A 14,716-nucleotide genomic window follows, 5' to 3' on the forward strand; every position below is an offset into this window, starting at 1 on the left:
CAGCACCAGTGAAGCACAAGAGCACAGGTTCTCCTGTAACTGGAGAATGTGCAATCCCATACCTATCAAAGCACTAAATACCAGTGTTAAACAGCACAGAACACTTTATAACAAGACACCAACACCACTAATCCATTAATCATTCACCATGACTCTCTTTTTTTGAAGGTCTATTAAGTGGGTCAGAACCACACCAGCATGGAAGCACAGACTGTTGTATCAACCCCCTACCTTCTTCCACAGAATTCAGAAGGGCAGGTTTCCAGCTACTTTAGGCTTTCTTCCTAAAAGCACCTTGCATTTTTAACTAGCACTTTGAACCAGAGTGCTCCATTAATTACCTGTTGGATTGTATTCTTCATTCCAGCAGACACACACTGTGCAAAGTTCTACCCAAGTTCCCAAAACTGCTAATTTGTTTTTTTTTAATATTAAACCTACAAACCCCATGCCCAGTGTTAAATATTTGAATCTTCATAGGTTAGTGGGGTAAGCAATATGTAAGCAAACATCTGATAATTAATCACAACAGCTCAGATACAAAAGCAGAACGTGTTGTCACATCCCTCACAAATACAACACTCACTGGGCTGGTTCCCAGGAAAACATTATCTGGTGATTGCACGCTGTGGTTACTGGAAAAGCACAGGGTCCTATTCAGGATAATTTCAGTGACACATCACAACAGGAAAAGAATGTTCAGTCTTTAAAGAATACTGCCATATGGTAAATTCTAGGCCTGAGAACCAAACGTGAAGAAATGACAGTTAACAAAAATCCAGTTTTGAAATTACTGATTTTTGAGACATGCTCCTAAGAAAGCAGAATTCCCTTCACCCACTTAAAACGGGTGAGGATAAAACCTTTAATAAGTTATCTTCAAGAATGATTTAACAACAGAAAAAATAATTAATTACTGTAGTATTAGTCACAATGAAATTACTTCCATTGAAGAGTGTGAGTAGTTAGTGGATACAAAATTAAAGAGTTCTGTATATGCAGTGTCAAGGATCAAGGGCAGCCAAGTTAACATATCATATCCTACTTATATCAAACATCTTTAAGGCTCCCCGAGCAGGCTACTCTTCCAGGATTCAGCTGGACACAAAGAACCACAGCTGAATGTTCCTTCTAAAAATAATGCATTTGGCACATACAGTTGTACAGGGGTGGAATTTAACAGTTCAGTTCAAACCTACAGCACAGAGATCTCACTGGTTGCCCTGGTTTCCAGTACTGGAATGAGTAGGGATTAGAAAACTTTTATAACTATATATAAAATTCTCTTTAAAGGAAAGATACAGAAGTTAAATGTACCATATCCCACTGAAAAAAGAAACATGCACATTACATTGATAAGGTGCCTAAACCTGACAGCTGGTAAATAGAAACATTTCCTAATTGCCCAAGTACACCTACCTCTCGGTGTGCCTGTCAGCTGGTCACTTTTTCCATTTTAATTTCCTGATCTGTTAATGAATTCCTCTCCCATTTCTCATTTGGCTTCAAAAGATCCAAACAGGTAAGCCAAGTAACTAGACAGAGGAAACAGTTACATTAATTACATAATTCAATTCTTATTTAAATAAATAACAGGGAAAAATTAAAAAGAAGAAAATATTCCAAACCTTAGCATTCTTAAGCTTTAAAATACCATCTGAAATATGATGAAATAACTTAGGGAAAAAGTATATCACACTTCTCTGAAAATAAAAGTAAAAATCCTTTCCCTAAAGAAACCTGCTCCTCAATATTGTCCTTTTAAGAATTATTTTTCCCATCACTGCAGAATATCCCAATTTATTTGTGTACTCAAGAAGAATCAGAGCAAGTCTTTATTGCAGAGCTCATTAAGCCACCTTGTTAATACCACTCTTCAAAATTTCAGAGAGCTCTGACTCACAATGGCAGACTTTTAACCACACCACCTGTACAAGGCAACTGTATTTGGATTAAAACTCAGTTTTCAGACTTCTGTTGTATGAAAATCCAAGAGATTCCTTAAGCTTAAAAGAACTCTGACATTTCTTCCAAAGTAACTTTATTGCACAATTCATACACAAAGTTTAATATAGTGGAATGTCCTTAGCCATTAATATGATCTCTAATGTTTAAATTGCAATTTCACATTAAACCTGTAAGAAATGTTCACTTAACACAAGAAAGTTAATTTGTTCTAATGCCCCCCACCAACAGTTATTTGTAGTAATTCACATTTTCAAGGTCTAGCTTCTGGAACTCATTGCCATGTCCATGCCAATGGGATTCCTTTTCCAAACTTCTTTGCTAAATGTCGCACTTCAGAGTAAGTAATACCAACCAATACCAAATTACTAGTTTTTCAGTGTTAATATACCTATTTTCCATATAACATACAGTACATATATTTTACAAGGCACACATTACAGTACCTACATCACAGCAGTGTGAATTACAGCAACTTAATTAAAAAAAGCTGTACAGAATACAAAGTTTACTTTTTCACTACTTAAATAACTTTTGCATTAGTTTATATTGTAATTGCAAGTGTCATTATGCTGCAATTAACAACCTGTTTGCATCATTATAAAATTACATTTTAAGAAGTTCATGTCAGTTCTCAGCAGAAAGTCAACTTATAAAATCTCAGTTCAGAAGAATAATTCTTGAAATACTTGAAAAATAAAGTTAGCTTGAAGCTTTCATTTAGATGTTCTTTCTGTTCCAGTGATATAAAAAGTTTAAAAAATTCAAAGGTTGTTTTAAAGTTCTGGACATGGACTAATGCAAGCTCAAAGAGCAAAAAGAAACCAAACTGGTGTGTGATTAGGAACATTTGCAAATGTTTTAGTGGAAAATCCTGGGCCATTAACAATTTTCAGCCCAAACAATGACTGCCTTTAACAACCAAACTATTTTTAACAACCAAACACTCCATACATTTTCTGAAGAATATCTCATTGCTATCAATGGCTTAACAAAGGAAAAAAAATGAGTTCTAAGGTATACACACTCCTAAATGGATTTTTCCATAGCTAAATACAGATTTACACACTAAGCCATACTGGCTTTCAGATAACAGACACAGGAAGAGTACGTTGCTTATCTGTCTTAAAGTCTATAAATTTGACAACTGTGCCATAAGCCAAGCTCAAACAGGTGCCATATGCTATGCACATTCTTTAACAAACTGGAGTATAATAGAGAGATTCTCAAGATCTAGTTCACACTTTGTAGCCAATTAAGAAAAATAACCTAAATGTGCATATCTATGTGTGCACATGCCTTTGAGTTCAGAACCTGTCTGGGACAAAAGGCCTTACCTTATGGCATCACTGAATTTTAACAAGTATGGTAAATAGAAATGCAGTCTTACAGTAAGCAAGATTTATGCTGATATTCCATCGAATGCTACATTTGTATATTTTAACTTGAGGCTATTGAGTGAGAAAAAGTAGTATTTGTTAATATATATTAAAAAACTTTATTAACTAATTCTCTGCAGTAGCAGTTCACTTCCCTAACACTATTTATGCAAAAGAGGCTGAAGATGGGTTTCCCAAATACTAACAATTGTAGACTGCCTAAACTGAGCTCTTTAAAGATTTTATTCTGCTAGACACAAAATGCCATTGCACTCCAGTTGTGACATCCCTCTTCCCAAGCTGTCACATGCACATCTCGCTGCAAGCAACATTACTGTTGAAGTTCCCCTCTGCTACATAAAAGCATATTGCACTTGTAGATATAAAGCACAGCACCCTCAGATTATCTATCACCTTGTAACTCTTCGTACACCTTATCACTTTGATTTCACCACTTCAAAAACTCAAGAGGAGCAGGTAAAACCACAGCATCAGACTAAACTACACCTCATTTGCTAATTCAAATAAAGGCATTCTCTTCAGACATGCCCAATGTTTAGAAGTAATTTTGGCTGTTTTTTATCAAAAACTATAGAGAAACTGATTTACTGTTTTTAGGATTGTGTATGAAACTGTTTAATGTTTCCAAGCTAATAAGACTATGCTAAACATCATATAAAAATATTCTAAGAGATAAGTCTTGTTAGAAGAATAAGGGGAAGTGCACAAGTACATGTACAGAGCTGTCTACACTCTCCAAAACAGATTTAAAATAATTAATGCTAAAAGTCATAACAGATCAGATTGATATAAGTGCCTGTAAACCCTAAAAGCAGCAATAACTGACTACTGAAGAACAGGCAGTGGGACATCTTCAAGTTTCAGCAGAGAAATTTCAAATTACCAATCACTCGTGCTAACTCATCACCTTTCTTCACGTTTGTTGTGAGACTACGAGGGACTGCTTTTAAGGGCAAGAACTGTGAGGTCAAGCCATCTGACAAGGTTCATCTCTGCAGCAGTACACTGGGATGTTCAAACAGCAGTTAGCAGTCGCGGTTGTGCTGTTACGAATTGCTTCATCTAGTAGTTGAACTGTTAATATCAAAAGAGTTTACTGAAGGTGCAGTTTGATCATTAGGGTTGCACACACACACACACACACACACAGACTTGCTCATACACCCAGTGTTTCAAAGGAGCAGCGTCGGTTCACAGCAGCCAAGAGGAGACGGAAAAGACGGACTCTGGAAGAGCGGCAACGGGAGGTAAAAACAGACGTCCATGGAAACGAAAGCTTCAAGTGGCTCTGCTCTGCTCAGCCCGGCCAGGGTCAGGGTCTGTGGGGCTGGCCAGCCTCATCCACCATGTTAAGGATGTAAGTGGCAACATCGTCTTCCGTAGGTGCGTCTGAGACCACCCAAGAATCACCCGCCCCAGTCACTTGCCGCCGGCACACAGGACAGTTCCTGTGACGGTCGCTCCTGTTAGGAAGTCAAGAGACATGAGGATTTTTCACTGATAGTGTCTTCCTGGCCAAAAAAAGCCAAAAGAGCCCCCAAACAGACAAACAAAATCCACACAGAAGCCAAAAATCAACCCAGTGAGAAGTTCAAGAATGATGAGGTTAACTGGATTAGACAGCTTATCTTATTTTTTTTCTTTAAAAACTTTTTGAGGAAGACTGAGTGCAGCTCCATTGTTGGAAACAATTCTGAGTGCAGCTCCATTGGAGAGAAAATTTGGAATCGTGTTCCTCATAATCTTTTGTTCAGGTTAAGCAGAATGCATCTAGCTACCTGTCTGGAAAGTTTAAATGGAAATGCACAGTCTAAATTAATTCTTCCTATCTTCAGATATTCAGCTGAGGTACTGCAGAAACCAGACCCCATAAGCTTCCTAGATAAAGAGAAGGACCCCTTTTCCTGGGGGAAAAACTAAACATCACTGAAGTTTGGACCTGGTCCCTCAGGGCCCCATCCCCCTCCACCACCTCAGGGGTCCCAAACAACTATGCTTCTGAGCTGGGAGCCTCTGTTGCATGCCTAAATTAAGAAGAGATGAACCTTAAAAACTGCCTACCAGAAAAAGAAAATGGTATAACTGGAACTTAGTTAGGAATGCAGCTGATTCATTAGCCAAAGCAGCACAGGATCCACTCTCCCCCACAGTGGTTAGACTAAGCCCTATCTTGCTGATAAATGTTCAAATGTTTTCCCAGAAGAGAAAGATGACTCGTTATATTCTGAGACCCAGTGATTTTTTTACTACAGTTTTTCCTTGTGGGAGCATGGTATTGTAAGAGCAACTTCTTTGATAAGTGTTTGAAAAGCCACAAAACAAAATTCTGATGCACAAATTATATACAAAAATAGGCAAAAAAAGGCCTTCAGCAGAGCATACGTGTACCCCCTCCTGCCAGACTGCCAGCACTCCTGCCTTATCCTTGCATGCCTGCGTGGCCAGGGAAGAGCTCTGCTCCTCCACAAAGCTATGTCTCTCTCTCTCTCAGTTTTCCAACAACTGCAGTATCAGAGAGACCCAGGGGCTGAAAAGCTGCTCAGTTTACTATGAAGCTGAACATAACATTGTAGGATACATGTTATACATAAATTTGAAGGTGCTGCCATTGGGAAGAAATATTTTTCTGGAAAAGTCCGATACATTTAAATCAGTAAAGGGTATATGAAGCGAAAGCATAACATATGGAAAAAAGTCTCTCTGGTAGTTATTTCCCAAATGAATGACAGAAGTCCAACTTGCCTTCATATTTGCATAGTCTTACAAGTTTTGAGATTTTGTGAAGCATAACATGCCAGCATCCACAAAGACTGTCTTCTCTAGTTTCTGAGCAAGAATAATTTAATTTTAGAAGAATAAAAAGGCATAAGAAATTACAAAAAAAATGCTGAAAAGCACTTTCACATCCCTTTTTTCCAAAATGAAATTCTTTGTAAGGTTTAAAAACCCTGCTTTCCTTCTGCTGCAGTCTGATTTTACTCAAGCTTGTTATGTATCGTATGTACGTTAGCTTGGAAATATGTTCAAATATTAAATTATATGGGAACTAAGGAATCCGTCAGACCAAACTGAAACATGTCAGGTAACCAGTACATACTGCAAAATAATTAAAATTCTTCAATATGCATTACCATTTATCGATGCATTTCTGGCAGAAACTGTGAGCACACGGCAAGATTAAATCGGCACGCCCATCCATGCAAATGCAACATTCCTCTTCATCTGTCAGCTGCTTAACCCTGCAGAAAAGAAGACACTATTTTCTTCCACATGTTTTAAATTTATGCCCTAGTAACTACATTTTTCACAATAATAACACCTGTGCTTGTAATTTGTGAATGGACTAGTTCTGTGTCAGCAGACACAGCCTCAAGCTGACAGCAAACAGCAGTGTGGGAACTAAACTTAGAATATGCTTTTATTTTGTTGTGTCAGGTGTTGCAAAAGGCTTCTGTAAATCCCTTTTCAGAAGGGTTATCAACAAGGAAGCGTGAGGAGTTGTAACTGTTCTGTATCACATGACTGAGCAAATGAACAGAATCACTGTTTGCATTAAAGGCAGGAGAAGAACCTGCCTTCCTTTCACAGTGTGTCAGGCTGAACTATTTCATAATGAACTTTGCCAAATTTCTGTGTGCTGGCTTATGTCCTAGACAAAAACATGCATGCCAAGAGGATCCCTACTAGAATGCATGTTCACTGATTTCTCATGCCATCAAGATGCCAGGAGCTAAGCTGCTCGTTGGGCTGAAAAGTTTTAGCTTGCAATACGCTCAGCATGATTGTTCCTCAAATTAGGAATCTCAAGTGGACTGTTACGACAGGGGAAGTTTAAAAATTCGATCACTCCCCGAGACAGACATTGCCATTTTATCTGTCTTCATTTTTTCCCAAATAATAGAAATCTTTATGGAAAGTCCCTAAAAGTAGTATCTCAAATATAAGCATCATCAAGACTTTTGAAGCGTGAAAAGGTGCAGAGAATCCTCAGCTTTCACTGACCTAACTAGACATGGAAAGTTCCCTAATTTTATAGGCATGGCTCATTTCTAAAACAACCAAGTAAGTGATCTGAACTGCTTAGGTTGTCCAAAAATCCTGATTTGGGAATCCCTTTTCTGACTTGAGGCACCAAGACAGCGTTCTAGAACAGATGGCATTTCAGGAGAGACAGTCACCTTAATGACTGTTGACCAGACCACTTAGGCATCTGGTGAGCTTGTCAAATACAGCCTCATTTTTTAACTGTACAGATTAGCCAGCTAATGGACAGCAGTTAACATGCTCCTGTTTTATTTTTCTGTAGGTCCCTGGGGTTCCTTTTTCAACTTGCTTTTCAGACCTCACTTTGAAATCACAGGAGATTTTTTTTTTTACAGATGGTGATTAGCATACAGTGAGGACAACAGTTTCCAAAAAAAATTTACCTTTTGGGTAGCACACTATGTTTTTTGGATCTGTTCCCTTTCATTTCCCTCTCCATGCAACTCTGAGTACTAACCCTTGACAGCACTTCAATTTTTGAGATTTGCTAGGGTATATTGCTATAATATACAAGCAATTATACAAGCCCTATTTATAAAGTTTCTGCAAACTAAGGTTTAGTCATAACACTAAGTTCCTGAAGAAAAGGTAAAACTAAAGAGAGGCAGACTAAGGAAATGCTTGTCCCTTCATTATCAGAAAGCATAAACCACTTATGCATATTTTGGAACGCTCTGAATAGGATGTTGTGGAGAAAGGGGGTATTATTCCAATGGAAGAATTAAGATAAGAAGAATGAACCAGACAACATTTGCTATTTTTAGACAGAGACAGCTGACTTTGCAGAGCTGAAAAATGACTAAAGGTGAGAAGAATTTGGGCAAATAGGTGATTATCTCGGAAAACCAGAAGATTTTCTTTGTGTAAAACACTTGAAGGTGCTTCAGCCTGTGCTTTCCTTAATGACTTGAAAAACTTGGATAAGACACAAGCTCACTCAATTACACCATATTAGCAAAGTATACTCTGTTATTATGTCACTAATACTACCAAGTTTACAAACAAGAAGGATGCTCATCTCCCCCACCTCAAAATCTGAAAATTGAAAAAGAAACTCACATAGGAAACCTTTCACTTTACTCATTGACTTTAGCAATATATGAAGCTGTTTTGCCTAAGTATTTGGGGTCTGTTTTGTCTGGTTGGTTTGTTTGAATGTGTGTTCTTGTATAACTTTGAGAAAGAACGGGAAAATAAGCTTTTTGGAACATGTCCACAATGTACTACTTTATTCTAGCATTCTAATAACTTAGAACAGCCAGTAATTTAAGACTGTTTGTTCCCAAATCAGAGAAACAGGAAATTAAATTAAATGAAAATAATAACATTCTGCAATCCACTGACTTAGAAAAACCAGTGGGCTCTATCTGTGGAGTGACAGCACGGCTGACCCCTTTGGAATTCTAACAGCTCAAGGGTGACAGCTGGTTTTATTAAAATACCTGGCTACCAGCTCTTCAGTGGTTAATACAGAGAACTATACCATTTATTACTTTTTCTTGTAAAACCTAACTCTACCTCACTTAAAACTGACTTAGAACTCTGAACTAATTCAGGAAGTGAAAACTAAGGAATTACTGTTAGCAACACTTCCACACAGGGAAAGGGTGACAGGCTTCTTGCTGTTATATTCAGTTTGAACTGAAGTTATTGCAGGTGTTGACCTCAGTCTTTTGTTTTTCCTCTGGTTAACAAAGCAGAATGTCAACATGCGTGAGAGTTCACATTTTTCCAGTCTTACAAGTTAAATTATTACCCTAATTGATGAGTTTCTAGTGGCAACAGATGGGAACTTTCATATGCCAAAACGTAAGAGGAAGAGAAAGTTAAAGTGGAACAATAACAAAATCTGTTTAAACAAACACTGTCAAACCCCCTAGATTTGCAGCTGCAGCTGATTCCGTTTCCTCCTGTTTCCTTATTCAGGAGATCCAACATATACCATGTTTATATTAGAACTGATCATTAAAAGGATTGTTCTGAAGCTGAGGTATGGCAGCACCAACAGGACTTCACCCAAGTACAGATCCCTTGGTGCAAGAGAAGGTGTTCTATTCCTGTCTGAGGTGATAAAAAGCCTGCAGCTGCCAAGAGCAAGCAGTTCTGATCCTTAGGCGTTTGTAGTTCAGGTTTTAAACACAACTTCCAAAATACTGAGGTTGTAACTGTGGTCAGAAGCTAAAGTGTATCAAAATACCTTCCCATCCACAAGCTGGCCTGACACGATGACAGAGACGTCAAACTCTCAGAAGCTTCTTCAGAAGCATCACTCTGTGCAAGAACTCCTGCTGCTTGACTGGTGATGTCTTTATAAAGTTGAATGAACTGATATAAGTTCAAGATTCTGGAAGCTTCCACGATGCCACTTGTTTTATTTATCTTAAAATACAAGAATTGTTCACAATTACTTATCAGATTTCAACCTGACATTGCTCACAATGTTTTTAATGCACTGCAGTTCTCAGGGCAGCAGCCACCTTCCCAAGTGTCCATCACCTTGTTAGCAAGTCACAGTCTGTTTCAGCAGAGTTAAGAGCTGCACACACAGCTGCTGCAGCTCGGGGAATGCCACAGAGAGGCCCACATTTTTAGGCCAAGGCACTCACCATCATTAGTCAAATGAACTAAATTGTGAGGAGGGACCTAATGCCTAGAAAACTGGACTAAACTTAGAACGGGGACCAGAATAATCAGCCACTTGATATTTGAACTTAAAATTTCCTACAATGATGGCTGCCTTAATGAAAACTAAGAGTAAACACAAAAGTACAATCTCTTAGTTTCAAAAAAGGTTTGAGGGTTGGCTTGGTTAACTGCATGTTAAGATTGCTCAGTGGCTTCAGGACCGTTTAAGGACATTACTTACAGGATACAGAGGGGAAAATCTCATTAGAAAGAGCAAACTTTTTAAGTTTTTGTGATGGTCTTCCTCCTAAGTTAAATGTTTAACTTTTAGATTGGTTTTCTGAGGAATCACACCATATACAGCCACACTGGCTCAACTAATAATGCCTGGAATTGCTGACTAACTTCTACTATCAGACTACATAGTTCCCAGTTTGCTGTACCATTGGATAATTTGACCTCACAGATGATCCAAATTTGCAACAAAAGGGCTCTAAGTGCTCCACTGGAAGATACCATTCCTTTAAACTTAGTTACAAAAATGCTTTTGTTAATGTACTTTTTGGAGAAACTTATAATTTAGACTTAATTTATCTCCAACAGCATCCTTGAATACATCATCTGTATCAAAATATATGTAGCAGGTGTTGGATTTTACCAGTCAAAGTGACAGCCCTCAAACACCTGCACACGAACCGCCAATCCAATGAAAATTGTCAAACCTACCTTAGTACATATGATCCGAACTATCACCTTCCAGAAAGCAGAAGTATCAGAACCAGGCTGCACTTCAAACAACAGATGTTTGTCTTGTCCAGAAGCCAATTTTGCAGTACTGAAATAAAGCAACATCAGTTTTACACCATGTGATAGACGTGCAAAGATCAGCAGCCTCAGCCACAGTGGGATTATTTACTGTTCACCTGTCTGCTCTTTATCCTTACAGAGGTTTTAGCAATACTGCCCACAGACATCAAAGTGAAGAGTAATGACCTTCTCAGCACGTCATTTAATATAAAATACACAATCCACTTCACTTTAAATTGCACAGCAAACTTCAGAAAATGATGTGCAAGTCTTTTGATCCAGCATCAGCAAGCAAGTGTACTTTAGAGACATTTTAATTTATATATGCTCTCACTGTTGATTACAGTAATCATATAACCTTGTGTTCAATCTAAAAAGGTTATTTCCTCATCATGTATGTTAAAAAAAAAAAAAGCCTGTGAGTACCAACATATGCAGATGAGGTGTATTTTGGTTAGTATATATTAACAATGATGCAGTCAGGTGAAAGTGTCAGGTGACCTGAGACTTTCTTTTTAATTTTTTTAATGGAACACAGACACAACGGTCTATACCATAAGAACCAGAAAAAGCTATATTACAATCGGCCTTAAGTAAACACTCTAAAGGAAAAAACACTTGAATAGCAGTACTTTGGAGTTAATTATACTGATACGTGCCTAGATTCTCATGCAAAACATCAAGTAATGGTCTTCAAAATCTATTTATATAATGTCTTCCCAGAAGACAGTTATCTGTTCTTGAAGGTCATTCACAAAAATATGACACTCTCCAAGACAATTTCTAAACTGAACACAAAGTCACATTTCAGTTAAACATCAAACATTACAAAGTGTGTGTGCATTTCCACTTCGCTTTACCACTATTATTTTATAGCATAAATGCAGGGTAAAAACGACAACTCTGCTTTTCTGTTCATTTCTTTTTACCATCACTGGTCTAACAAAAGGCAGGCTATGAAAAATCTTACTTATGCAGCCTTTTGTTGGGGATTATCCAGGTCACTGGTTCCCAACAGTAAGACACGGCTCATCCTCAGCGAGGAACAGCCTCGCAGAGGGGGCAGAGATGGCCACAAACAGCTGTGTCTCAGGTGCCACCTTCCTCCTGCTGCTGTGCTGTCCTTACAAGGCTCCCACTGCTACTTCCTACCCCCAGTGACAGGCAGAGAGGAAGCAACACTACCTCCTCAGGTGGATGGTGGAAGGGAGAAGAGGAAGGGAGACAAGTCACAGTTTAGCAAAAAGGTGATGCTAAATGTCTGTCTCCTGTGAACTTCTAAGTGAGAGCAGTGCTTGCTGGAAGAAGAGCAGTGGAGAAAAGTGAGTTCAAGGAGGAGAAATGGCTTTGGTTTTGAAGTATAATTACAACCATTATAGAAACGTCAAGAACTGAAGGAAACATCTCAAAGGCGTATGGCCAGTTCTGGCTTAGCCAGCACAGAATAATATACTGCATATAAGGTCTCTGTAAAACATGACAAAAAAGAGAAAGAAACAAAGTAAGGCTTACACATCATTAAGTTCAGCTACTCTTCCCAGAAACTCTTCATAGGTTAGGAAACCACTTTCTTGAACCAAAGAGGCGTGCTTTGCTACTTTTTCTGGCAACTTGTTAATTACAGTTTGTGTGTGGTTTGAAATTTGTTGACCCATGGTGAAGTTCTTCACCTCAGTCCTGTAGAAAGAAGTTCTCATTCACTTGCAGAGTCTCTGCTAAAAATATTTGAGAGAGTTACTGGTTTTGAGTGGCTACTCCCTCATTTTCTTTTAGTGTAAGAATGTAGCAACCAACTAACTAGTCTACAATAATTATTCTACAAGTAACACAACCTGAACAGTCAAATCAGCAATGAAGCAGAACACTTGGAAGTGACTGGAAAGTGGCATTAAAAACTTATGAAAAATGTATTATTTTTCTTACAGCAATACCTATATTAAAGTATTTATATTTTTCACACAGATTCAGCTCCAACACACACATATATAGATACATCCAATGGAATGGAAAAAAAAAATCTTAAGATGACAATGGTAATTTATGACAATCTTTGTTTATCCTAAATATTTGTGTATGTGAATGTCTGCAAATAAGCACATTTACATCTGTTTATACATAGACATTACATTAGGGATTAGCTTTCTTACATCAAACTTACATTGGCAGATCAAAAGAACTCCCACAGCATTCTGAAACTGGTAAGCCAAGGAATCCATGTCAGTATAAACCAATTTAGAAATTCCCCTAGCTGTCTGATAAGGATTTACCCTGTGCCTTCCCAGTCTTTATCCACTTCCTCTCTCTGATCCCTCTGATCTGACTTTCCCCCAAATGCCCCTTTGCTGAGTTCATCACTTGTAATGTAAACCATTGCTTCACACCCCTTTAAGACTTCCCCAGGCAGAAGTGTGCAATGCCCAGCTAACTGCAGCACACCCACCTGAGCTTAAACACAGATTAATCTGCATTAATACAGATAACAGCTGCATTACAAACACCTTATGAGGTGTTCACCCCCGAGAACCACAACTTCACCCTGCAGGTTCTTGTAGCTACACTTGGGTATAAACCCACCCAGGGACACAACCTGCAGCTTTGAGAACTGCCACGGCGTGAGAAACACATAGCACACAAAGGGAGCTCCTGCCAGAGCATTCTGTGAAGGATTACGGCATTTCTCAAAGTAAAATAAAAGTTCCCAATTACGGCTTGAGCTGTGACCGATTTCTACTCCCAGACAGATGTGCTCCCAGTGGAGTCATTGTTCTCCTTCCCAATAACGCTGCAGTCCCCTCCTGTCCCGCTCCCCGGGCCGTGTTTGGTGAGCACACGCCCAGCAGATACACGTCAAGCACCACCTCACAACACCACCTCCCGTCACTCTGCACAGACTCCTCATCCCGATCTCCCGGGTTTGCATTCCCCGGAGCTCGAATGCCGCGTTCCCGAGGGAGCACCTGCCGTGTGCGGGCCTGCCCAGCTCAGCACTTGTATCCCAGCACTGAGAAGTTTTGCGGGAAAGAAGCCTGCGAGGATGTCTGCAGAACTGGTTATTGGGAAGAGGTTCTTCCCCCAGAGAGTGGTCGAGCACTGAACAGGCTCCCCCAGAGAAGTGGTCACAGCACCAAGCCAGACACAGCTCGAGAAGCGCTTGGACAACGCTCTCAGGCACACGGTGTGACTCCCGGGGTGTCCTGTGCAGGGTTAAGGGTTGGACTCGGTGCTCCCCCTGGGTCCCCTTCAACTCGGCATGTTCTGTGGTTCTAAGGAATGTTCCCTGCGGTGTATCCTGCAGGACCCGACACACCCCGCCTCACCCGCACACCCACGAGCCGCCCTGAGGGGCCCGGGCACGGCCCCTCGCGGCCCGGGCGCGCCCCGCCCTGCGCGGGCCCTCAGCGCCGGCCGCGGGACGGGCCGCGCTCAGCCCGGCGGCATCTCCGCCCCGCCCCGCCCGCTCCCCCCCCGCCCGGCCCTGCCCGCACCCTCCGGCCCCCCCGGCCCAGCGCTGCGGGCGGGCGGTCCCGGCGGTCCCGGCATTCCCGCTCACCGCAGCCCCGGCACATCCCGCGGAGCCGCCGCCGCCCCACGGGCACCGCAGCGCCGCGCTCCGCGCACGCGCGGGGGGGCCGGCGGCGCGCGCGGGTGACGCCATCGCGCGGCTCGCACCGCCCCCGGGACACGGCGGGAGCGGGAGCGGGGCTGCGAGTGGGGAGAAGGTCCTGCGGGAGCGTCCGCAAAGTCACAGAGCCCGTTGGGGTGGAAAAGACCTCTGAGATCATGGAGTCCAGCCTTTGACCGGTCGCCACCATGACAGCCAGACCATGGCAGCGCGTGCCACGTCCAGTCTTTCCTCAAACACCTCCAGGGATGGT

The 14,716-nt window shown here is 40.8% G+C and overlaps 1 protein-coding gene across 5 annotated transcripts; it reads right to left on the reverse strand.

The window, feature by feature from the left end:
* Positions 1 to 2,024: 2,024 nt before the first annotated feature.
* On the reverse strand, positions 2,025 to 14,432 carry RNF141 (ring finger protein 141). Of its 5 annotated transcripts, none has more exons than XM_027737174.2 (7): positions 14,392 to 14,431; positions 13,000 to 13,036; positions 12,354 to 12,556; positions 10,761 to 10,869; positions 9,607 to 9,788; positions 6,497 to 6,604; positions 2,025 to 4,828 (listed from the first exon to the last, which is right to left on the reverse strand). In XM_027737174.2, the coding sequence occupies exons 3-7, from the start codon at positions 12,536 to 12,538 to the stop codon at positions 4,678 to 4,680; spliced, it is 735 nt and encodes a 244-aa protein (XP_027592975.1). In that variant the 5' UTR covers positions 12,539 to 12,556; positions 13,000 to 13,036; positions 14,392 to 14,431; the 3' UTR covers positions 2,025 to 4,677. The 5 variants fall into 5 exon arrangements, with proteins under 5 accessions (XP_027592975.1, XP_039238407.1, XP_027592957.1 ...); XM_039382473.1 differs by having other exon boundaries at positions 12,354 to 12,518; positions 14,392 to 14,422; XM_027737156.2 differs by lacking the exon at positions 14,392 to 14,431 and adding an exon at positions 14,327 to 14,365 and having other exon boundaries at positions 12,354 to 12,518.
* Positions 14,433 to 14,716: the final 284 nt, after the last annotated feature.

This window comes from Pipra filicauda, unplaced genomic scaffold (assembly GCF_003945595.2).
Source record: "Pipra filicauda isolate LSUMZ 115617 unplaced genomic scaffold, ASM394559v2 scaffold26_size5592650_pilon, whole genome shotgun sequence".
Lineage (NCBI taxonomy): Eukaryota > Metazoa > Chordata > Aves > Passeriformes > Pipridae > Pipra > Pipra filicauda.